The sequence below is a fragment of the Ranitomeya imitator genome, chromosome 1, assembly GCF_032444005.1.
Source record: "Ranitomeya imitator isolate aRanImi1 chromosome 1, aRanImi1.pri, whole genome shotgun sequence".
In the NCBI taxonomy this organism is placed as follows: Eukaryota; Metazoa; Chordata; class Amphibia; order Anura; family Dendrobatidae; genus Ranitomeya; species Ranitomeya imitator.
Genome location: NC_091282.1, coordinates 333,400,159 through 333,425,269, shown reverse-complemented (window position 1 = coordinate 333,425,269; position 25,111 = coordinate 333,400,159). Strand labels below are relative to the sequence as shown.

Below are 25,111 nucleotides of genomic sequence, written 5' to 3'. Positions count from 1 at the left end.
ACTGAAACCCAAACGCTGCTGGGAAGAATAATGTTAACTTCATCCAGGCAGCGAGGCTCCAAGTGCTGGCGCCGGGCAGGTTCAGAACACTATTAACCATATATCAGCAGGCTACTAGCATTTTTTCCCACAAGACAGGTTCCTCTTAAGTCACCTAACCAGCTGTGTGTAACTTAAATTTTATTTCCTCCACTATGCATGTGCATGTTATCTTCCTTTGAATAATATAATGATCACATAAGGCTAAATTAACACCAAGTTTTTGGTCATAAAGCTTTATGCTTAGCATTAGCTAATTAATTGCTAATTGGTTAATTAATGCTACTTCGCATTAGGCCTCTTTCACACGTCAGTGTGCCCGGTAAGTGTGGAGACAGTTTTCACAAGTACCGGAGACATTAACACAGGTAGACCCATTCAAGTGAATGGGTCTGTGCACATGTCAGTGCGTTTCCACGGACCGTGTGTCCATGGCAAATCATGCTGACATGTCCGTTTTTTTTTACAGCAGCACGAGCCGCAAAATATCTCGCACACGTGAGACATTCGTGTGTCATCAGTGTGACACGTACTGGCGCCTGGGAAGTAGCGGTACTTATAAGCGCTGTTCCCCGGCGCCAGGTGCTGAAGACCACTCATCATTCTAATCTGCCCTGCCGGTGATCAGCGCGAACAGGAGAGGAGAATGATGGGAGTTGTAGTCAACTGATAACAGTGAGATCAAGTGGCAACTGATGGGAGTATTTATCAGCTGCCACATGCGCTATAAATAAATAAAAAACGGCATGGGGTACCCCCATTTTTGACAACCAGCCTTGCTAAAGCAGACAGCTGGGGACTGGTATTCTGAGACTGGTAAGGGGCCATGGATATCGACCCCCCCCCCAGCCTAAAAATAGCAGCCCGCAGCAGCGCAGAAAAGGCACCTCTATTAGATGCGCCCATTTTGGAGTTTAGCCTGGCTCTTACCACTTGCCCTCTAGCGGTGGCAAGTGAGATCATATTTGTGGGGTTGATGTCACCTTTGTATGGTCTGGTGACAACAAGCCCATGAATTAGTAATGGAGAGGTGTCTATAAGACACTTATCCGTTACAAATCCTATAGTAGTAGCAGCCTGAGAATACCAGCCCCTAGCTGTCTGCTTTAGCAAGGCTGGTTGTCAAAAATGGGGGGGCCCCATGCTGTTTTTTAAAATGATTTATTTAAATAATTAAGAAAAACAGCGTGGTGATCAGTTTTTTCTTGACAACAAGCCTTGCTGAAGCTGACAGCTGAGTGTTGCAGGCCGCAGCTGTCCATTTTGCTCTTCTGGTTATCAAAAATACAGGGGAACCCACGCCGTTTTATTCATTTATTTATAGCGCAGGCGGCGGGTGATGAATACTCCCATCAGGACCTGGCACTAGTGAACAGCACTAACTGTACCATTGCTTCCCAGGCGCCAATACGTGTGCTACTGATGTGGCATAAGTGTGGCAACCGTGTCCCGCAAATATTACACACACGGACACTGATATCTCCGGTACTGGTTATTATATCAGAACGTTTGAAACCAGCCTTAGGCTGTGACGTTGCAGTGATAAATGGAAATTATGATGCTATTATAAATAAGTAAAAAAAATATCTTAATGGTCTCAGTTGGGTTCTGCTCCAAAACTAATGACAAATAGGTTCCCATCTCCAAAAAATGTACGCTATGTGGTATACTACAGCATTTACCACAGTCTTCTACTCATAAATATAAAAGTTTTGTAGCATCGTAACATATTTATGCCTTTAGAACGGAAGCATCATACCCAGGTCACAGAAGGGATGTGATCCTTACCTCGCATAGTCAATGGGTGTTTTTCCAGCAGAATCCGGTGTCCCTGGATCCGCACCGTAAACTGTGAGCAGCTCAGCCTGCAGTATCTGACCAGCTTTGGCTGCCACATGAAGGGGTGTACTTCCCTTTTCCTGGAAAACATTAAAAGAAAAACTCTATAAATTTGCCCATAATAGTATTAAATATGTATTCTAATTTTACTAAAATTCTTTTCAATTAGTTAAACAACATGAAAATAAGTTTGCAATTCACCTTTCCAACCTGCTGTCATTTTCCTATAATAAGAGCTTTTATTATTCATAGTGTACAGCTGGTTTCCATGGAGTAGCTGCCCAAATTCGATCAGTAGCTACATTCCTAGACAGGGGATAACTTCTGACATACCAGTCACATATCTACAGCCCAATGATTTCTATACAGTAGTTAGCTGATCACCATTCTCCCTCTCAGATTCTGACAAATTGTTCTGCTCCAAAAACCAGAGCGGTGGCAGGAAAAACATTGCATAAAATACAGTTTCTTGATCTGTCTTTTTACTTGTGTTTTTTCTAATTCATTTGGATGAGAGAGAATGCTGCAAAAACTCAAAGAACTGACATGCTGCAGATTCGAAAAACAGATCTGAAGGGTCAAATCTGCAATGAAAAAGTAAGCAACAGGTGCATGGGATTTTAGAAATCTCATGCACTTTGCTAGTACTGTAAAAAGCAGCTCTTTTTTCCATAGCAAAAACAATGTGTGAAGAAGCCCTGATATCTCTACTAAAAGTTCTGCTGCTCACCAGAATTGTCATGCAAGGAGTAGGTCCTCCTAGAATTGTGAACTGATCAAGAGACAACTTGAAAATAGCCCTTTAAAGGGAATGTCAAATCCCCAAAACAAAACAAATATCTAAATCTCCAATCCTACACACACTGACATATGCAGTGTCAATGTTCTCATTCTCATCTTCCTACTGTCAGAATTGTCTGCCCGCTGCTGAGTGATCCAGTGTGCAGCGAGTGGCCTCTACACACTGTAGAGAAATAAGAATGTACCTGCAGGCACCAACACCATATACTCTTGGCCCCTGCAGTGTGTGCATATGCATGGCTGGGGATTTAGATAAGAAAGCGCTTCAATTACTATAAGGGGAGAGTTGAAGGATGGTACTTGAGGGGTCAAAATCGTGCAATGAGTCCTTAGCCATGTAGGGGTGACTTGAATGTCACCACTGCGGCCAACTGTTGGCGTCACTAGTCTAATATCTGTCCAGATGAGGAAGGAATTACAGAGAATTGTGGGAGCACATAGGAACATTTGCCTTTTTGAGGATGACAAACTCGCTTTAACTCCAGTCTATTTGTTATGTAAAAATAAAAATTATTACACCAGACAACCACTTTAAATTATTAAACTAACAGCTGTCCGTGAATTAAAATAAAATTTACTAAGAGTAGATTCAGTAAAAAAAGACAGGCAACACTTAAAATACAAGCCGCAACTTACCGGGTTAAAAAAATTTGCTTGTGCCCCTAGTGATAAAAGCCGTAGACAGGTCTCCAAATTACCGGTCCTAACACTTGAGTGAAGTTGCTGGATGCAATAAAGAAAAAAAAACCTCAGAGTTAAACAAAGAACTATGAAAAGTGAACTGTAAAATATAAGATACCAGTATAAGAAATGTTCACAACCTGATATTTGTGAAAAGAGTGTGTGCGTGCGTTACATATTGTATAGTATCCTAAATGACCACCGCAAACTAAATGCTGATCGGTTCTAAAATATACTGACCACCATTTATAAGGTAATTTAAAATAACCTCAGCTTCCCCAAACAGACAGCAGACTGCTATTGAATAATGTGAGGCTTCTGGAACCAATCTAGCACCTTCAGTACATTATAGTAAAGTACGATCATACCAAAAATGTGCTGCTTTAGGACAAGAAATGTAAAGTATGAGTACTCTCTACACAGAATGAATGAAGAAAACAGGACAAGCATGAGAGTATCACATCCAGACTATAGACACAGAAGTGAACCAGCGGAAGTGGCAAATATCAGGTGTACTATTAAAACATATTGGGGTTTAAGGAGTAATGTTTCTATTTTGTGGAGAGTGACATGCCTGTGTAATGAGACTTATAGGTCATGCTCACTGCATCCAAAGCGCTACCTTCTATTGAACGCAGTTAAATCCACATGTGTTCACTTAACCGAACGGATTTTCCACATCCAATACACTCTATGTATGAAATTTGCATGCTGCAGTCTGGAGAGACACGCCACTTGTCCGTCTCTGCAGGTGAGCAGCGGGCGTCTGTGGACACATAGTGGACATGGGATTTCTTGAAATCACATCCACTATGCTCTAACATCTGGCATCTGTGGGTTTGATGCTGTATAAATACGCAGCATCAAACCCGCAGTAGTTCCTGATTGTGGGTACATACTGTAGTGCAGTGGGGTTGGTTCAGTGTGACAGATAGTGACAACAGGAAAAGTTCACACCAAATGTAGGTTTCATGTCCAAAAACTCAGAAACAAAAACTGTATCCTCCAGATCGCAGCCAGGAAACAAAACAGTCCATAAATGCATCCAATTGCCGAGGGCGACCGCACCAACATATTACGATGCAGGGTGCCAGGAGTTCACTCCGCTGGGCTTATCCCTCACACAGGCAGAGCTTTTACAGAGCTGTCTGCTCTACACCATGCAAACTCCACACTGACCCACCCAAACCCTTCCTGTAGGGCTTTTTCTTAACTGGAAACTGTGGCTAAGGGCCACTTGTAAGATCCGGCCTGGAGGAAACCGACCAGCCCCAGGCCTGGAGGAAACCGACCAGCCCCACTACCTTCATGCAGTCTATTTAAAAAAATAAAAGCCCATAAAAGGTTTTCCTGAACAATGCCTTGGCCAAACAACTTGACCAGGTTCCTGAGCCCTGTTATAGATCTGATATGAAAATGGGTGTCTATTTCTGTGGACAGTGTAGGCTATAGAAACAAAGTTAGTAAAATTTCAAAACTGGGAGTTCCATTACTGACAGCAGCTTACCCCACTGAGAACCCATGTACTGTATGCTCCGCCGAGCCAAGCATGTATGTGTATTAGGTGAGGGAGGTATAGGAAGTAAAAGCAACTCTCCATGCACTCCATGTGTTTACAGATACTGCTTTGTGACTGGCTCATTCAGATTTATGTACACTACCTAAAATACACAGACCATTTAACTATTTAGGCACCTTTACCTCCTGTGACTTTCCCATTTCCTCATAGACTGCAAGTGCTTGTGATCAGGGCCTTCACGCCTATTCTTTGATTTGTTGATTCGTTTGTTGCTCTGAAAAGTCTGATTGTTTCTGTACTATATAAAATGAAGAGCGCTGCAGAAAACGTTGGCCCTATATAAATGAGTATTACTAGCATTTGTCTTTAAACGATGCAGTCCAGGCTGCCCAATATCTGTGCTCCATTGTCAAGACAAATGCATAGCCTTCTAGAAGTATAATATGAAAAGTTCACATTTGGAAACCCCTGACATTCATACATGAGTAGAAGGAGGAACACTTTCTCAAACACAACATCAATACAGTGATTTAGGCTAAAATTTATTTCACAATGTCCATGGTGACTAAAGCTGCAAGTAAATGGTCAAATGAATTATATTAGGTGATTGGGTCAGGAGTAGAAATTATGTGAACAATTCTTGTTCTGACATTCATGTATTGCTGTGCAAACTCACAGCCAAAGCAGGGACATATTCGTAGACGGAACTGTTTCAGGGGTTTTGCCCCTCATCAGCATGGTGCACAATACTGGTTGGCCAAAGAAGATGCCTGGATGAATCTCAGCAGGGCAAGGGAGGGTGAAGTAAAGCCTCACCAATGAGAGCCGATACCCCACCTCCAATCAGCCCTGTTCTTGAGCTGCAACTATTGCTACAAGCGATTACTACAATTAGACATGTGGCAAAAACTATTTATCCAGTAAAAAGTTTCCAGTTGTAGCCACATATCTCTCAACACGGATTATTTTCTTATTTAGTTGCAATATATTAATCCACAAATTATATAATTTCTAAATAAGTTAAAGTGTATCCATCACCAGATTTTACTATATAAACTGTATAGATTTTTAAGAGGTTGTCCACTACTTTTTGATTTATGAACTATGCTTAGGATAGGTCATCAATGTCTGATTGGTCGGGGTCCGACACCTGGCAACCCTGCCGATCAGCTGTAATTGGTGTCGGTGACAGACGGAAATGCTCACTGGCTGGGCTGGTCCATCTTGTGATAGTAGCCGAGGCTTGGTACTGGACATCCGCCTCCTATTCAAATCAATAGGAAGTCAATGTATAGTACCCTGTGGCAGCCACTATCGGAAGATGACCAGCTCCGCAAGTATTTCCAGACGACGTTGCCGCCTACACAGATAGCAGCTGATTGGCGGAGGTGCCAAGTGTTGGACCCGAACTGATCAGACATTGATCACCTATCCTAGGAGTGGGTCATCAGTAATAAAGTAATGGACAACCTCTTTAAATCGATCTCTTAGATTTGATGAGGCCAGGATACACCCTTTATAAATCCATGCCAGAATGACTGTATAATACCTATATTAAACTTAGCATTTCAGTATCAGGCAGGAAACTTTCACAAAGGATTATACAGCCACTCTTACATAGATTTCCAAGTCATGTCCACCAGCATCATCACATTCAGGACATTGTTTAATAACTTGCAGTGTGTGAAATCTCCTGGTAGATGTGCTTTTACAGACACAATGTTAGTTCTCATAGGGCTGTAGTCAATTGCCAGTTGTCAGATAACTTGAGCTTTTCTAATAAACTGCTGTCCAACACAATTTTCTATTCAGATTTGATAGAGAAAAAAATTGCGTAAAATAAATGAAGACAGGATTTTATCATGTTGCTCACAGTATGTGGGCCAGTATACTCTGGAGCAATTACTTGCCATCTGTTTGTATTCACCTCTTTACTTTTGTCATTTTACCCTACACTGTTAAGCATTCTTGATGCAAACATTGTATACATTTACACGTGTACCTTCTCATGTGGCCCCTTTGCCCACATCTTTTTATTAAATATATGCACTTTCACTTTTAGCTATTGCTAATTTATTTTACTCATATACCGTATATACTCGAGTATAAGCCGACCCGAGTATAAGCTGACCCCCCTAATTTTGCCACAAAAAACTGGGAAAACTTATTGACTCGAGTATAAGCCTAGGGTGGGAAATGCAGCAGCTACCGGTGAATTTCAAAAATAAAAATAGATGCTCCATACTGTTCATTATTGCCCCATAGCTGTGCCATATAGTGCTCTGCACCGTTCATTATTGCCCCATAGCTGTGCCATATAGTGCTCTGCACCGTTCATTGTTGCCCCATAGCTGTGCCATATAGTGCTCTGCGCCGTTCATTATTGCCCCATAGCTGTGCCATATAGTGCTCTGCGCCGTTCATTATTGCCCCATAGCTGTGCCATATAGTGCTCTGCACCGTTCATTATTGTTCCATAGCTGTGCCATATAGTGCTCTGCACCGTTCATTATTGCCCCATAGCTCTGCCATATAGTGCTCTGCGCCGTTCATTATTGCCCCATAGCTGTGCCATATAGTGCTCTGCACCATTCATTATTGCCCCATAGCTGTGCCATATAGTGCTCTGCGCCATTCATTATTGCCCCATAGCTCTGCCATATAGTGCTCTGCGCCATTCATTCCTGCCCCATAGCTGTGCCATATAGTGCTCTGCGCCGTTCATTATTGCCCCATAGCTGCCATATAGTGCTCTGCACTGTTCATTATTGCCCCATAGCTGCCATATAGTACTCTGCACCGTTCATTATTGCCCCATAGCTGTGCCATATAGTGCGCTGCGCCGTTCATTATTGCCCCATAGCTGTGCCATATAGTGCTCTGCACCGTTCACTTTTGTCCCATAGCTGTGCCATATAGTGCTCTGCGCCGTTCATTATTTCCCCATAGCTGTGCCATATAGTGCTCTGCACCGTTCATTATTGCCCCATAGCTCTGCCATATAGTGCTCTGAGCCGTTCATTATTGCCCCATAGCTCTGCCATATAGTGCTCTGCACCGTTCATTATTGCCCCATAGCTGTGCCATATAGTGCTCTGCGCCGTTCATTATTGCCCCATAGCTGCCATATAGTGCTCTGCACCGTTCATTATTGCCCCATAGCTGTGCCATATAGTGCTCTGCACCGTTCATTATTGCCCCATAGCTGTGCCATATAGTACTCTGCGCCGTTCATTATTGCCCCATAGCTGCCATATAGTGCTCTGCACCGTTCATTACTGCCCCATAGCTGTGCCATATAGTGCTCTGCTCCGTTCATTGTTGCCCCATAGCTGCCATATAGTGCTCTGCACCGTTCATTATTGCCCCATAGCTATGCCATATAAGCTGTGCCATTGCTGCTGCAATTATAATAAAAAAAAAAAAGCCATACTCACCTCTCTTGCTTGCAGCTCCCAGCATCTCGTCTCGGCGTCTCTCTGCACTGACTGATCAGGCAGAGGGCGCCGCGCACACTATATGCGTCATCGCGCCCTCTGACCTGAACAGTCAGTGCAAGAGGACGCGAAGACGGAGCGGCGCCCGGCGTGTGGAACGCGGACAGGTGAATATGACATACTTACCTGCTCCCGGCGTCCCACTCCTTCTCCCGGACAGCTGGTCTTCGGTGCCGCAGCCTCTTCCTCTATCAGCGGTCACCGTTACCGCTCATTAGAGAAATGAATATGCGGCTCCACCCCTATGGGAGTGGAGTCCATATTCATTTCTCTAATCAGCGGTCCCACGTGACCGCTGAACAGGGGAAGAGCTGCAGCACCGAAGACCGTGTGACGGGCAGAGGGAGCGCCAGGATCGCCGGGACTAGGTAAGTATGCCTCAGCGCCCTCACCCGCCGACCCTGCCACCCACCGTGACTCTAGTATAAGCCGAGAGGGGCACTTTCAGCCCAAAATTTTGGGCTGAAAATCTCAGCTTATACTCGAGTATATACGGTACTTACAATTGTGTATCTTTTTGTGGCCATCAAAACCTACTTAGGAGCACTAATAACATTTATGTAAAAATGTCTGCAATTTGCTTGGGCCTTCACGTATTATGCAACTTGTATTATGCACACATGGTGTCTTATCTTAATCATGTTTTCACACTCCATATGACATTAATACCTACTACCCCTGCATATGCTCTTTATGAGGTTCCATTTACCCCTTTTCTTCATAATTATTTTGATTGTTTCTTTTAAAATGATAGTTCTTTACATATATAGCTGTGTATCATATTTCTAGGTTCTACACTTATTGAGGATGCACAGCAAATAGTTATACTCATTTTTATGTGTTCACAATATTCTAAATGTTGAATAGTATAGCGTGTTGATCAAAAATGATCTTTTCCCTTTAAGAGGGGTTTTCCCCACAAACAAAAGTATATATTAATCAATCCACAATTGGATTAGTTTAAAAAAAAAAAAATGTTCCTGTGCTGAGATAATCTTATAACGGTGCCCCTGCTGTGTACTGTGTGATGGCTGCGTCTGACCGTACAGAAACACGGCCATTACACAGTACACAGCAGGGGCACATTTATAAGATTATCTCAGCGCAGGAACATTATTTTAAAAAATAATTTATTTTTATTCCATGATCTGTTAATTACAATGTACTTTTGTTATTGGCATAACACCTTTAAGGAATCTCTGGCCAGCATGTAAACTGGAATATAATTTGTAAGGAAGCAGCATCATGGATAGTGTTCTAGCGTATATTACGCTAACATATTCTTTCTTCATAGACCGCTGAGCAGGAGATCAGGATATTTGATGTAACAAGACAGAACTGGTCAGGGGCTCAGACAGAAGCATGCCTAATTAGGAGGAAAATGCTTACCTTACTAAGATCTTTGGCTGTAACACTATCATCATCTCGACAGGGTAAACGGTGAACAAATGCCAGCATTTGATATTTTGCTCTTATAAACTCAGCTTTGTTTGGGCTGTAAATAAGCAAAAAAATAACTTAGGAACATTTCACCAGAAACAAAAATTACATTGTCAATCTCTACATTGTTTCCCCCAGCGAAGACACATATAGCATGCATTACCTATGAATACAAACTTAGGGCTCACACCCATCACTGTAAAAAAAAAAAAAAGAAAAAAAAAAACAAAGTCCCATATTGTTCTTGAAAAGTTGGACGAGTGTCATGCAAGCGCCATGCGATTTTCAATGCGATTTTTTTAATCACCTAGCATCTATTCACATCCGAATGCGATTTTAACATTAACTTTTATATAGAGCAATTCTCTGTCATTTAAACAGTTTTCAAAGGACATATTCCTCAATATATATTTATCAAATGGCTTCAGATCGATATAAATGTGAGTGAGATATATAAATCCGGGTTTTGCGTGTGTATTTTACGGTACATGTATTTTACTACCTTATAAATTATTTTACTAAAAAAAAAAAAAAAAAGGGCATAGGATCTCCCAAAATGTTATTAACAAGTAGAGGGAAAGCGGGCAGCTGGGAGCAGATGTTTTGTAGCCTGCGAAGAGGGTAATACCCCTGGAGCTTCCCAGGCTATGAATATAAGCTCATAGGTGTCTACTAAGACTTTACTGGTTATTAAAATGGATACCCCCCCCCCCCCCCCCCCCAAAAAAAAAAAAAAAAAAAAAAAAAAATGATGTAGGGTCCCCCTATATTTAATAACCAACAAAGGCTAGGCAGAGAGCTGCGGGCTGATATTAATAGGCTAGGGAGGGGCCATGGATATTGGCCCCCTCCCAATATAAAACCATAAGCTCTCAGCCACTTCAGAAAAAGCACATCCATAAGATGACATCAAGTCCAAGGTTCAGTAATGGAGAAGAATCTAAAAGACCACCCATAACTAAACCCTTTACTGAATAAAGTCCTTTATCTACTAATTGTCTAAGGGTCGCTTCCGTCTTTCTGTCCTTCTGTCTGTCTTTCTGTCTGTCACGGATATTCATTGGTCGCGGCCTCTGTCTGTCATGGAATCCAAGTCGCTGATTGGTCTCGCCAGCTGCCTGTCATGGCTGCCGCGACCAATCAGCAACGGCCCCAGTCCGATTAGTCCCTCCCCTGCAGTCAGGGCCCGGCGCCCACTCCATACTCCCCGCAGTCACCGCTCACGCAGGGTTAATGCCAGCGGTAACGGACCGCATTATGCCGCGGGTAACTCACTCCGTTACCACCGCTATTAATCCTGTGTGACCAAGTTTTTACTATTGATGCTGCCTATGCAGCATCAATAGTAAAAACATCTAACGTTAAAAATGCTAAAAAAATAAAAAATCATTATATACTCACCTTTCGCGACGCTCCACTGACCGCTCCATGCAAGCGGCAGGTTCCGGTGCTAAGGATGGTATGGGAGAAGGACCTGCCATGACGTCACGGTCATGTGACCGCGATGTCATCACAGGCCCTGCGCGAGAAGGACCTGCCATGACGTCACGGTCATGTGACCGAACTACAAGGGGCCCTCGGAAGGCGAGTATATGTTTATTTTTTATTTTTTTACCTGTGACATACGTGGCTGGGCAATATAACAAAATGTCGGGATGCACACTTTTTTTTTTCCAGAAAATTAATAATTTATTAATTAAAAACATGTCAAGTAAGCTACACAAACTGTAGTTATACAGGTCACTAACATCTTTATATCTATCAATTCTATGTGTATATATCCATTCTAATCTGACGGGTCGCGCTGTGATTTTACTGTACGCGGCTCATGAAATGTCGGGTTTTCAAGGACATGGGTGTGTAAAAATTGGACAACACGCATGGTCTTGAGTGCCATGCGATTTTTTTAATCGTATCCATTCATTTTCCTTGCCGTGTCTCATCCAAGATATCGGGACAATCACAGCATGGTAAGATTTTTTTCCCCATAGTGATTGGACAGGAGAAAAAAAAAAAAATCACAGATGAGCAGGTACTCCTGGATTAAAGAAGAAATAATGAAACCAGCTCACCTGAAGCGGCATATGGCATTGCCGAAGCATGGAACTCTAGTGGCCACACGTGGAATCAATATACAAAAGAGGAAATGTTCCAGCTTCGTAAAATCCCCAAAATGTATTAGAAAATAACCTTTAAAATGGTGATGGCAGAACAAATTTCACAGGATGAAGTATGTGGTAACACATTTCAAACGCTCAAATGCGTCTTTTCTCAAAGCTAAACATGAAAGGTCCTATAGAGTATTTATATATTCATACTAGCTGAAGAGCCCGGCGTTGCCTGGGCATAGTAAATATCTGTGGTTAGTTATAGCACCTCACTTCTCTTATTTTCCCATCACGCCTCTCATTTTCCCAATCACATCTCTCATTTTCTCCCTCACTCCTCTCATTCCCCCCTAACACTTGTCATTTCGACCTCACATCTGTCATTTTCCGATCACTCCACTATTTTCCCTCACTCCTCTCATTTTGCACTCACACCTTTTCATTTTCACCGCACACCTCTCATTTTCACCTCAGTATATACATGTTTGTCATCTCCCTTATATATAGTATACACCTGTATGTCATTTCCTGTATATAGTATATACCTGTATGTCATCTCCCCTGTATATAGTATATACCTGCTGTGTGTCATCTCCCCTGTATATAGTATATACCTGTATGTCATCTCCTCCTATATATAGTATATACCTGTATGTAATCTCCTTCTATATATAGTATATACCTATATGTCATCTCCTCCTGTATATAGTATATACCTGTGTGTCATCTCCCCTGTATATAGTATATATCTGTGTGTCATCTCCTCCTGTATATAGTATATACCTGTATGTTGTCTCCTCTTGTATATAGTATATACCTGTAGGTCATCTGCTCCTGTATATAGTATATACCTGTGTGTCATCTCCTCCTGTATATAGTATATACCTGTATGTCATCTCCTCCTGTATATAGTATGTAACTGTATGTCATCTCCTCCTCTATATAGTACATACCTGTGTGTCATCTCTGCTGTATATAGTATATATCTGTGTGTCATCTCCCCTGTATATAGTATATACCTGTGTGTCATCTCCTCCTGTATTAGACCTCGTTCACACGTTATTTGCTCAGTATTCTTACCTCAGTATTTGTAAGCTAAATTAGCAGCCTGATAAATCCCCAGCCAACAGGAAGCCCTCCCCCTGGCAGTATATATTAGCTCACACATACATATAATAGACAGGTCATGTGACTGACAGCTGCCGTATTTCCTATATGGTACATTTGTTGCTCTTGTAGTTTGTCTGCTTATTAATCAGATTTTTATTTTTGAAGGATAATACCAGACTTGTGTGTGTTTTAGGGCGAGTTTAATGTGTCAAGTTGTGTGTGTTGAGTTGCGTGTGGCGACATGCATGTAGTGACTTTTGTGAGATGAGTTTTGTGTGGCAACATGCGTGTAGCAACTTTGTGTGTGTCGAGTTGCATGTGACAGGTTAGTGTAGCAAGTTGTGTGCAGCAAGTTTTGCGCATGGTGAGTTTTGCGCGTGGCGAGTTTTATGTGTGGTGCCTTTTGAGTATGTGCAAGTTTTGTGTGAGGCAACTTTTGCATGTGTTGCAACTTTTGTGCATGTGGCAATTTTTCCGCGTGTGCAAGTTTTGCGTGTGGCGAGTTTTCCATGAGGTGAGTTTTGCACTTGTGGCGAGTTTTGCGTGAGCCTAGTTTTTGCATGTGGCGAGTTTTGCGCGTGGCGAGTTTTGAGCGGCGACTTTTGTCTTTCGACTTTTATGTGGCGAGGTTGGTGTATGTGTGGTGAAATGTGTGATGAGGGTGGTTTATGTGTTCAAGCATGTGGTAGTGTTTGGCGCATTTTGTGTGTGTGTTCATATCCCCGTGTGTGGTGAGTATCCCATGTTGTGGCCCCACCTTAGCAATTGTACGGTATATACTCTTTGGCGCCATCGCTCTCATTCTTTAAGTCCCCCTTGTTCACATCTGGCAGCTGTCAATTTGCCTCCTACACTTGTCCTTTCATTTTTTCCCATTATGTAGATGGGGCAAAATTGTTTGGTGAATTGGAAAGCGCGGAGTTAAAATTTCACCTCACAACATAGCCTATGACGCTCTCAGGGTCCAGACGTGTGACTGTGCAAAATTTTGTTTCTGTAGCTGCGACGCCTCCAACACTTTTCCTTTCACTTTTTTCCCCATTATGTAGATAGGGGCAAAATTGTTTGGTGAATTGGAAAGCGCGGGGTTAAAATTTCACCTCACAACGTAGCCTATGACGCTCTCAGGGTCCAGACGTGTGACTGTGCAAAATTTTGTGGCTGTAGCTGCGACGCCTCCAACACTTTTCCTTTCACTTTTTTCCCCATTATGTAGATAGGGGCAAAATTGTTTGGTGAATTGGAAAGCGCGGGGTTAAAATTTCACCTCACAACGTAGCCTATGACGCTCTCAGGGTCCAGACGTGTGGCTGTGCAAAATTTTGTGGCTGTAGCTGCGACGCTTCCAACACTTTTCCTTTCACTTTTTTTCCCCATTATGTAGATAGGGGCAAAATTGTTTGGTGAATTGGAAAGCGCGGGGTTAAAATTTCGCCTCACAATATAGCCTATGACGCTCTCGGGGTCCAGACGTGTGACTGTGCAAAATTTTGTGGCTGTAGCTGCGACGGTGCAGATGCCAATCCCGGACATACACACACACACACACACACACACACACACACATTCAGCTTTATATATTAGATAACCAATAACAAACCACTCGTCTATCACATGACTTTCAAACAGATTTTAATTAAAAAAAATAGGGCAAACGTATGGCAAATGTTGTCTTAGTGGTCAGACAACCACAGATCCAGAAGTTATTACCGTACTTATCCAATGGATAATTTCTTCTTACATTTATGCAGGCCCATAAATACAAGCTTACCATTCTAAACCCATTGCCATTTCTATATCAATATGCTTATATGATATTTATTATATAAGATTTGTGTTTTGAACCTTGAAGGAATATACTTCTAGAAATTCCTGAAATTTCAGAGTCCAGCAGGAAAAAGGGCAGTATCAAGCCAGGAAAGCAGGAAAAGGGAGAGGCGAAGATCAATGCTTATATTGTTCTTACCAATGCTAATGCTTTAAAAAAAAAAATGAAGAAAGTGGATAACCCTTTTACTTCTTCACCATTTTCAAGAAATTCGGATAGGTTCACGTCTGCAGTTGTATTTCTGGCTTTCTGCTCCATAATAGGAGTAGAAAAATGAATGTGACGAGTACATCATCTGCCCAACAGCCCTCTTTGACAATCGAATTTTCTTCATGGTGTGTCACTTTGCCAAAAAACACATTTATGACTTTGTCTTTGCCACATTTGAGAACTTGGTCTTCATTTTCAGTGAGTAAATGAGAACATTGTTAAAATATGTGTTTATTCAGTCCTGGCAAAGTCCCCAGACCCCTGACTGATACATTGTAGCAAAGGACCAACGTGATGTCATAATTTCACAAAGCATTGTCTAAATTTTAATCAATTATATTTATTTCTCAGCTGTGAGTAGGATTAGGCAGAGTTCACACCAGCATTTAAGGGGTGTTCAAGTTTCCGAAAACCCCTGGCACACTTTTTACTTAAAGGGAACCTGTCACCCCGAAAATCGCGGGTGAGGCAAGCCCACCGGCATCAGGGGCTTATCTATAGCATTCTGTAATGCTGTAGATAAGCCCCCGATGTTACCTGAAAGAGGAGAAAAAGACGTTATATTATACTCACCCAGGGGCGGTCCCGCTGCTGGTCAGGTCGGATGGGTGTCTCCGGTCCGCTGCGGCGCCTCCCATCTTCATTACAAGACGTCCTCTTCTCATCTTCAGCCACGACTCCGGCGCAGGCGTACTTTGCTCTGCCCTGTTGAGGGCAGACAAAGTACTGCAGTGCGCAGGCGCCGGGCCTCTGACCTTTCCGGCTGAAGATCAGATTTTCGGGGTGACAGGTTCCCTTTAACCCCTTAGTGACAGAGCCAATTTACTACATAATGACCAAGCCAAGTTTTACAATTCTGGCCACTGTCACTTTATGAGGTTATAGCTCTGAAACGATTCAACACAATCACACGGATTCTGAGACTGATTTTTTTGTGACATATTGTACTTCATGTCAGTGGTAAAATTTGTTTGATATAACGTGCGTTTATGAAAAAAACGGAAATTTGTCAACATTTTTGAAAATGTAACAATTTTCAACTTTAAATCTTTGTGCCCTTGACCCCTTTACCACCAAGGGTGGTTTGCATGTTAATGACAAGGCCAATTTTTACAATTCTTACCACTATATACCTTTATGAGGTTATAACTCTCTGGAATGCTTCAACGGATCCCAGTGGTTCTGACAATGTTTTCCCATGACATATTGTACTTCATGTTAGTGGTAAAATTTCCTTGACATTACCTTGGTTTATTTGTGAAAAAAATGGGAAATTTGGCGAAAATTTTGAAAATTTCACAATTTTCCAACTTTGAATTTTCATGCCCTTAAATCACACAGATACATTACAGAAAATACTTAAGTATCAGCACAATTTTGGAACCAAACTTTTTTTTTCTTAGGGAGTTATAAGGGTTAAAAGTTGACCAGCGATTTCTCATTTTTAAACCATTTTTTTTTTTTAAGGACATCATATCTGAAGTCACTCTGAGGGGTCTATATGAGAGAAAATACCCAAAATTTACACTATTCTAAAAACTGCACCTCTCAAGGTACTCAAAACCACATTCAAGAAGTTTATTAACCATTCAGGTGTTTCACAGGAATTTTTGGAATGTTTTAAAAAAAATTAACATTTAACTTTTTTCACAAAAAATTTACTTCAGATCCAATTTGTTTTAGTTTACCAAGGGTAACAGGAGAAATTGGACCCCAAAAGTTGTTGTGCAATTTGTGCTGAGGACGTTGATAACCCATATGTGGGGGTAAACCACTGTTTGGGCGCATGGCAGAGCTCGGAAGGGAAGGAGCGCCGTTTGACTTTTCAATGCAAAATTGGATGGAATTGAGATCGGACGCCATGTCGCATTTGGAGAGCTCCTGATGTGCCCAAACATTGAAACCCCCCACAAGTGACACCATTTTGGAAAGTAGACACCCTAAGGAACTTATCTAGATGTGTGGTGAGCACTTTGAACCCCCAAGTACGTCACAGAAGTATATAATGTGGAGCCATGAAAATAAAAAAAAAATATTTTTTTTCCCACAAAAATGATTTTTTTAGCCCCAAATTTGTATTTTCACAAGGGTTGCAGGAGAAATTGGACCCCAAAAGCTGTTGTGCAATTTGTCCTGAGTACGCTGATACCCCATATGTGGAAGAAAACTACTGTTTGGGCGCATGGTAGAGCTCAGAAGAGATGTAGTGACGTTTTGGAATGCAGACTTTGATGGAATGGTCTGCTGGCATCATGTTGCATTTTCAGAGCCACTGATGTGCCTAAACAGTAGAAACCCCCACATTATTTTGCAAATTAGACCCCCAAGGAACTAATCTGGATGTGTTGTGAGAACTTTAAACCCCAAAGTATTTCACTAAAGTTTATAACGCAGAGCTGTGAAAATAAAAAAAATAATTTTTTTCCCCACAAAAATGATTTTTTAGCCCCCAAATTTTTATTTTCACAAGGGTAACAGGAGAAATTGGACAGTAAAAGTTGTTGTCCAATTTGTCCTGGGTATGCTGATTCCCCATATGTGGGGGTAAACCACTATTTGGGCGCATGGCAGAGCTCGGAAGGGAAGGAGCACCGTTTGAATTCCAAAATTGGCTGGAATTCAGATTGGACGTCATGTCGCGTTTGGAGAGCCCCTGATGTGCCTAAACAGGGGAAACCCCCAATTCTAACTTGAACCCTAACCCCAACACACGCCTAACTCTAATCTCCACTCAAACCATAAACCTAACCACACCCCTAACCCTAATCCCATCCTTAACCCTAATCCAAACCCTAACACTAACTTTAGCCGCAACCCTAACTAAGGGGGTGATAAAGAGGGGTTTTATTTACTATTTATAGAGGGTTTTTATGTTTGGCAGCTGCCACACGCCAAAAGACGCTTTTTATTGCAAAAAATAATTTTTGCATCACCACATTTTGAGAGCTATAACTTTTCCATATTTTGGCCCACAGAGTCATGTGAGGTCTTGTTTTTTTGCAGGACGAGTTGACGTTTTTACTGGTACAATTTTCTGGCACATGACATTTTTTGATAGTTTTTTATTACGATTTTTGGGAGGCAGAATGAACAAAAACCAGCAATAAATTAATTTCTTTTTGAGTGGGGCGTTTATACCGTTCGGCGTGGGGTAAAATTCATAAAGCAGTTTTATTCTTCGGGTCAGTACAATGACAGTGATACCTCATTTTTATCATTTTTTTATGTTTTCGCGCTTTTATATAATAAAAACTATTTTATACAAAAAAAAAATAACATTTTCAGCACCATGTTTATATCCGTCTTTTTGATCTCGTGTTATTCCACTTTTTGTTCGACGGTTTGATGATAAAGAGTTGTTCTTTGCCCTTTTTTATTTATTTTTTTACGGTGTTCACTGAAGGGATTAAGTAGTGGGACAGTTTTATAGGTCGGGTCGTTATGGACGCGGCGATAATAAATATGTGTACTTTTATTGTTTTTTATTTATTTACATAAAGAAATGTAGTTATTGGAACAATATTTTCTTTATTTAGGAATTTAAAAAATATATATATTTTTGCACAGTATTTTTACATTGTCCCAGGGTGGGACATCACTGTACACAGTCAGATCGATGATCTGACACTTTGCACAGCACTGTCAGATCAGCGATCTGACAGGCAGTGAAGGAGGCTTGCCGGTGCCTGCTCTGAAGACCTGGATGGACCCCGCGGCCGTCTTGGATCTGAGGGAAACACGCAGGAAGCCCCCTCCCTGTGCGATGCTTCTCTATGCCACCAGAATGCTGCGATATTGTTTGATCGCGGTGTTCCGGAATTAAAGTGTCAGGAGCGGTCCGTGACAGCTCGTGGCACTTAATGCCGGGTGTTAGCCGACACCCAGCCCCGATCGGCCGCACACCACCCATGTGCGCGGATGATCGGCTTCGACGTACTATCCTGTCCATGGTAATACGGGCCCAGCCCACGTGGACGGGATAGTACATAGGATGTCAGAAAGGGGTTAATCAGTCGTGTCACACAAAATAAATAGTTAATAAATAACATTTCCCACATGTCAACTTTACATCAGACAATTGTGGAAACAATTTTTTTTTGTTCGGACGTTATAAGGGTTAAAAGTTGACCAGCGTTTTCTCATTTTTCCAACAAAATTTACAAAACCATTTTTTTTTAGGGACCACCTCACATTTGAAGTGAGTTTGGGGGGTCAATATGACAGAAAATACCCAAAAGTGACAGCATTCAGGTGCTTCACGAGAACTAATGCAATGTGGAAGGAAAAAATGAACATTTTACTTTTTTCACAAAAAATTTACTTTAGATCCAAACTTTTATTTTTGCAAGGGTAACAGGAGAAAATGGATCTCAAAATTTTTTGTGCAATTTCTCCGATACCCCATATGTGGGGGAAAGCCACTGTTTGGGCGCATGGCAGGGCTCAGAAGGGAGGAAGCACAGCTTTACATTTTGAACGTAAAATTGGCTGGAATCAATGGCAGGACCATGTCACGTTTGGAGACCCCCTGATGTACCTAAACAGTGGAACCCTCCAATTCTAACTCCAACATTAACGCAGCCCTAACTCCAACACACCCCTAACCATAACCCCAAATATATCCGTAATGCCAACACCACAACCCTAACTCTAATCCCAACCATAACCACAACCCCAAGATCACAAAGCTAACCCCAACACCACAACCCTAACCCCAACCCCACAACCCTAACCCCAGCTCTAGCCCTAACCCCAACCTTAACCCTTGCCCCAACCCTAACCCCAAAACCAACGGAAAAAAAATAGGTTTTTTAATTTTATTATGTTTACCCAACTAAGGGGGTGATAAAGGGGGATTTTTTTTATTTTGATTACTGTGATAGACCCCATCACAGTGATCAAAATGAACCAATAGGAAAAATCTCTTATTGTTGTCAAGTGCCGTCCGGCAGATCTCGGGATGCTGAGGAATAAGGCCCCTTAACTGCCGCCGTTAAAAGGCATATCGACGGTCGTTAAGGGGTAAAACAAACTGTTCTTTAAGCACCTCTCGCTGAATCGCTATTACTGCTCCCGATGTCTGGTATTATCCGCAAGGCTGATGTCACGTAGACAGTACAGCAGCCAATCAGTGAGCTCAGATGCTGGGAGTTGTTTGTGCCGTGTACTTGGGATGAACTGTTGAACTCACTTATTGGCTGCAGCGCCGTCGATATGATGTGACGCAGCAGCAGAAACTCAGCATTGGACTCGAGGAGGGCGAGTAATGCAGGCAGGAGCTAGAAAAACATGTTAAAATATTCCATTATACTGATCCATACTATGCGAAGAATGGATGTCAAGGACGGATCCATTACATGACCGAAGCTATGATATCATCTGCCAGATGCAAGAGGTCTGGATACACATGATGAGAGCATTATACTGCCTCTGTACAAATCCCTAGTTAGACCGCACATGGAGTACTGTGTCCAGTTTTGGGCACCGGTGCTCAGGAAGGATATAATGGAACTAGAGAGAGTACAAAGGAGGGCAACAAAATTAATAAAGGGGATGGGAGAACTACAATACCCAGATAGATTAGCAAAATTAGGATTATTTGGTCTAGAAAGAGACGACTGAGGGGCGATCTAATAACCATAGTATATAAGGGGACAATACAAATATCTCGCTGAGGATCTGCTTATACCAAGGAAGGTGATGGGCACAAGGGGGCATTCTTTGCGTCTGGAGGATAGAAGGTTTTTCCACCAACATAGGAGAGGATTCTTTACTGTTAGGGCGGTGAGAATCTGGAATTGCTTGCCTGAGGAGGTGGTGATGGCGAACTCAGTCGAGGGGTTCAAGAGAGGCCTGGATGTCTTCCTGGAGCAGAACAATATTGTATCATACAATTATTAGGTTCTGTAGAAGGACGTAGATCTGGGGATTTATTATGATGGAATATAGGCTGAACTGGATGGACAAATGTCTTTTTTCGGCCTTACTAACTATGTTACTATGTTAGATGTGAGCCAAGCCATAGATTTGAACCACTTTTCATCTTCTGCATGTAAGCAACAGTTTCTCTTCGCAAACATATATTTAGCATGAGGAGGAAGTGAAACATGGAAATGTTAGAAAGTTGAAGAACTTTTCATTTATACAGTGATTAGGGTCTACACCAGAAATTCCCTTTGCACATACTTTTTTGTGCCCTAGAAGCATTGCCTGTTGGAGAAACAGCTCTGTACTTGTAGCACCCGATGAAGCATGGTATAGCTCAGTAAAGAGTCAATGGTGCCAACTGTGCCATACTTGCTGTCAGCCGTGCACAGAGGAAACCCTTGGCACTTTTATCAAGTAGGGAGTCAGTGCTATAGAAAAGCATTAGATCCCACATCGCTGTCTCCTCTGCTGGATATGAGAGCTGGGAAGATAAAGGCGTCCCCAGACCTCAGATGATTCCCACACTGTATAAATGGAGAGAAGTAACAATTCATAGAACAGAGACACCAAGAAGAGAAAAAAAGCATAGACTTACTGCAACTTATCCTGGGGATTAGCCTTCCTCTTTCCACTCATTATGGATGCCGGGTCCAGCAAAGAATGTTCCCATATTGAATTTGCCCCATTACTATAGAGGGTCTGTACCATCTAAATTACACAAGACAGAAAAAAATAACAAATAAGGTTTAGATTTTAATCAAAAGGAGATCAGTTCTGGACGTCAGGCCAGAACATTAGGGAATGTATACCTCTCTCTTGCTCCAAGATCTGATCGTGAAATTGTACAGAAAATGGGGTCTCCGAGCCATACCGTTAAAGGGGCCTTTACGACTTATCAACAATCTGCGCTACAAGTCAGAAAAGTGTGACTACAAGTGGTAAGTGGGGGTGGGGGGATTTTGTCCTGGATCTGCATAGGGGTCCCTTGGACTCCAGGTAGAGTGAAGTCATAGTGAAGATACGTGATGCCAACTCAATTCAACTTCTATGGGAATGATGGAGATTTCAGGTTCAGGTCCTTAGAGATTGGATTGACAAAAAACATTTGGACAGTGGTGAAAACTAATAATTTCTCCTGACCTCAGCAGGGAAAAGACCATCTATGAGGCAGAAAGAGAATGCACTCTCTCAAACATCCACATCCCGTGGCCTTAAAGCAGTGTTCCCCAACTCTGATCCTCAAGAGCCACCAAGAGGTCATGTTTTTAGGATTTCCTTAGTATTGCCCAGGTGATGCAATTATTGCCTGTGCAGGTGATGCAATTATCACCTGGGCAATACTAAGGGGGTCCTGAAAAGATGACCTGTTGGTGGCTCTTGAGGACCGGAGTTGGGGAACACAGCCTTAAAGGATTATTTCCGTTTTATAAAGTAAAGTCATATTGCCAGAACATTTCATCATGTCATTTGCACCCCCACCAATCCTAATTAGAGCTCCAGACTACCCAGGCTACCTGAAGAATTACAGCCATCCCCATTTACTGGTGGACCAGCACTACCTGACCAGACTAGAACAAGGATGAGTAGAAGCCTTGAACCATTACCTGTAGCAAGGTAGGAGGCCATGGCGTGTGCTTAAGATGCCTCACTTGTGAGATGTGTCTTCCCAGGCTCCGGTGCACACTACAGCATTCGTCACATATCAAAATACCTCTATTGACAGAAGCCCAGCGTGGATCTGCAAATGAAGAAAAAAAAGTAGTAAGGAGCTTCCCTTTAACTATTACAAAGCATTTACCACAAACGGGTTTCTCTAGTTTACAGAACAAACAGGCAGTTCAGAGGCATAGTGTCAGAGTTCCCCTACTTGACCTTGTGGGGAATTCAAGCCCATTCGGACCACGCATTACTAATCCAGTACAAAGCCAAGCTGCTGCATATGCACAGTAAGGACTTGTTCATACCTTGCCTTATACCACGTTTTTCAAGAGTAAAAAATAAGAAAAAAACCTTTACAATTTACTGTACAGTACCTAAATAAAATGGGAATGGTTGGTGATATCAACTTCCTGTTTGTGGTACATTAGTATATGCGAGGGGGAAAACTTTTCAAGATGGGTGGTGACCATTGTGGCCACTTTGAAGTTGGCCATTTCTGATCCAGCTTTATTTTTTTCAATGTGAAGAGGATTATGTGACACATACAACTTATTGAGAATTTGGCAAGAAAAACAATGGTGTGCTTGGCTTTAACATAACTTTTTTCTTTGATGAGTTATTTATACGTTTATGACCACTTATAAAATGTGTTCAAAGTGCTGCCCATTGTGTTGGATTGTCATTGCAACCCTCTTCTCCCACTCTTGACACACCGATAGCAACACCGCAGAAGAAATGCTAACACAGGCTTCCAGTATCCGTTGTTTCTATTGTGTGTGATAGCAGCCAAACATAAAAACCCAATATAAATCTGGTATCGCTGTAATCGCACCGACCCGAAGAACAAAGTTGGCAAATTCCTTATACCGTTCAATAAATTGCGTAAAAAAAAAAAAACTAAGTCTTCACATGCTGTGAATTTTTTTTCATTTTGCCTCCCAAACATCACAGTAAGGCTCGGTGCACATTTATCCTGCGCTCTGTGCTGAGCGCTTACACCAGGGTTTCCATGTAAATCTCTGAAATACGTGATTCAGATAGAACCCTCAGGGGTTTCATCTGAATCACGTCACTCAGAGATTTATATGGAAACCCCAAAGTAAGTGCTTAGTGTAGTGGGCCAGATAAATGTAATCCCAAACGTAATGTAAAATGTTCCCAATGAAAACTTCACTCCTCCACAAAAAAAGCAAGTCCTCACTCAGATCTGTCATCTCTTAACAGAAATATAGGGGCTTCCATGTTACTGGTAGAACAAAGGCTCTGGAAAAGCGAAATGGCTCCTCAGCCGCCAAAAGAAATTCACCAAATTCTGCATTCCCAAATCCAAATGCCCCCCTCCCTTCTGAGCTCCACAGTGTAGCTAAACCACATATTGCGTCCACGTTTGGCATTTCTGAAGCCATAAGAGCCTGCCTAACTTACGGGTCCATGCCTCCAGAAGCACGGCCTGGGCATAACGTACTGGTGTCTGCAACGTACTGGTCACTACAACGACAGTTTGCCATTTTTGACACACAAAATACTTTTTATTATAAAAACTAGATTTTTGCATCACCATATTTTGAGAGCTATAATTTTTCCATATTTTGGCTAACAGAGTCATGTTATGGCTTGTTTTTCGTGGAACAAGCTGATTTTATTGGCACAATTTTTGGGCATTGACATTTTTTGATCGCTTCCGATTCCGATTTTTGGGAGACAGAATGAACAAAAACCAGCAATTCAGGAATTGTTTTTTGCTTGTTTGTTTTTTATACTGTTTCGCGAGTGGTAAAATTGGTAAGGTAGCTTTATTCTTTGAGTCAGTACGATTATAGTGATAAAAAATATATATGTTTTTATGTTTTGCCGCTTTTACACAAAAACTATTTTATATAAACAATTTCTTTTGCATCGCTTTATTTCGAAAGCTATAACTTATTTTTCTGCCGATAGAGCTGTGTGGCGGCTTGTTTTTTTGCGGGGCAAGATGACTTTTCAGCAGTCCCATTTTTATTTCACTTGTCTTTTTGATCGCGTTTTATTGTACTTTTTGTACGGCGGTATAACAAAGCATTATTTTTTGCCTCGTTTTTTACTGGTTTTTTATGGTGTTCACTGAAGGGGTTAACCAGTGATAGGCAGCGATACCAAATATGTGCACTTTGTTTATTTTTTATGTTTATTTTCTTCTTTAATATTTTTACACTTAATATTTTTTTTTTACTTTTTTACATTGTTCCATCCTGTGACATTACTGTATAGTGTGAGATCGCTGATCTGATACTCAGCAATGTTTCTGCACCGCAGAGTATAGGAGCAGCATCTGACAGGCAGGGAAAGAGGCATGTCAGCGCCTGCTCTCAGCGGGCGTTCACAAGTCACCTTCCCTGCAGGACCAATTTGCGGTCAGGGATTTCAATGGAGACCATCAGGACAACGTGATCGCATCGCGTTATCCTGATGGATG

At 41.9% G+C, this 25,111-nt stretch overlaps 1 protein-coding gene across 5 annotated transcripts in view; it reads right to left on the bottom strand.

Moving 5' to 3' along the window:
- The window catches only part of GIT2 (GIT ArfGAP 2), a 103,172-nt gene that overhangs the window by 63,199 nt on the left and 14,862 nt on the right, over positions 1-25,111 (bottom strand). For all 5 annotated transcript variants that reach the window (XM_069759275.1, XM_069759293.1, XM_069759283.1 and 2 more), the window contains exons 2-6: positions 22,605-22,738; positions 21,596-21,708; positions 9,766-9,871; positions 3,316-3,402; positions 1,828-1,958 (exon numbers count right to left, since the gene is read on the bottom strand). In XM_069759275.1, the coding sequence (XP_069615376.1) occupies positions 1,828-1,958; positions 3,316-3,402; positions 9,766-9,871; positions 21,596-21,708; positions 22,605-22,738 (571 nt within the window). The remainder of the gene's footprint in view (positions 1-1,827; positions 1,959-3,315; positions 3,403-9,765; positions 9,872-21,595; positions 21,709-22,604; positions 22,739-25,111) is intronic.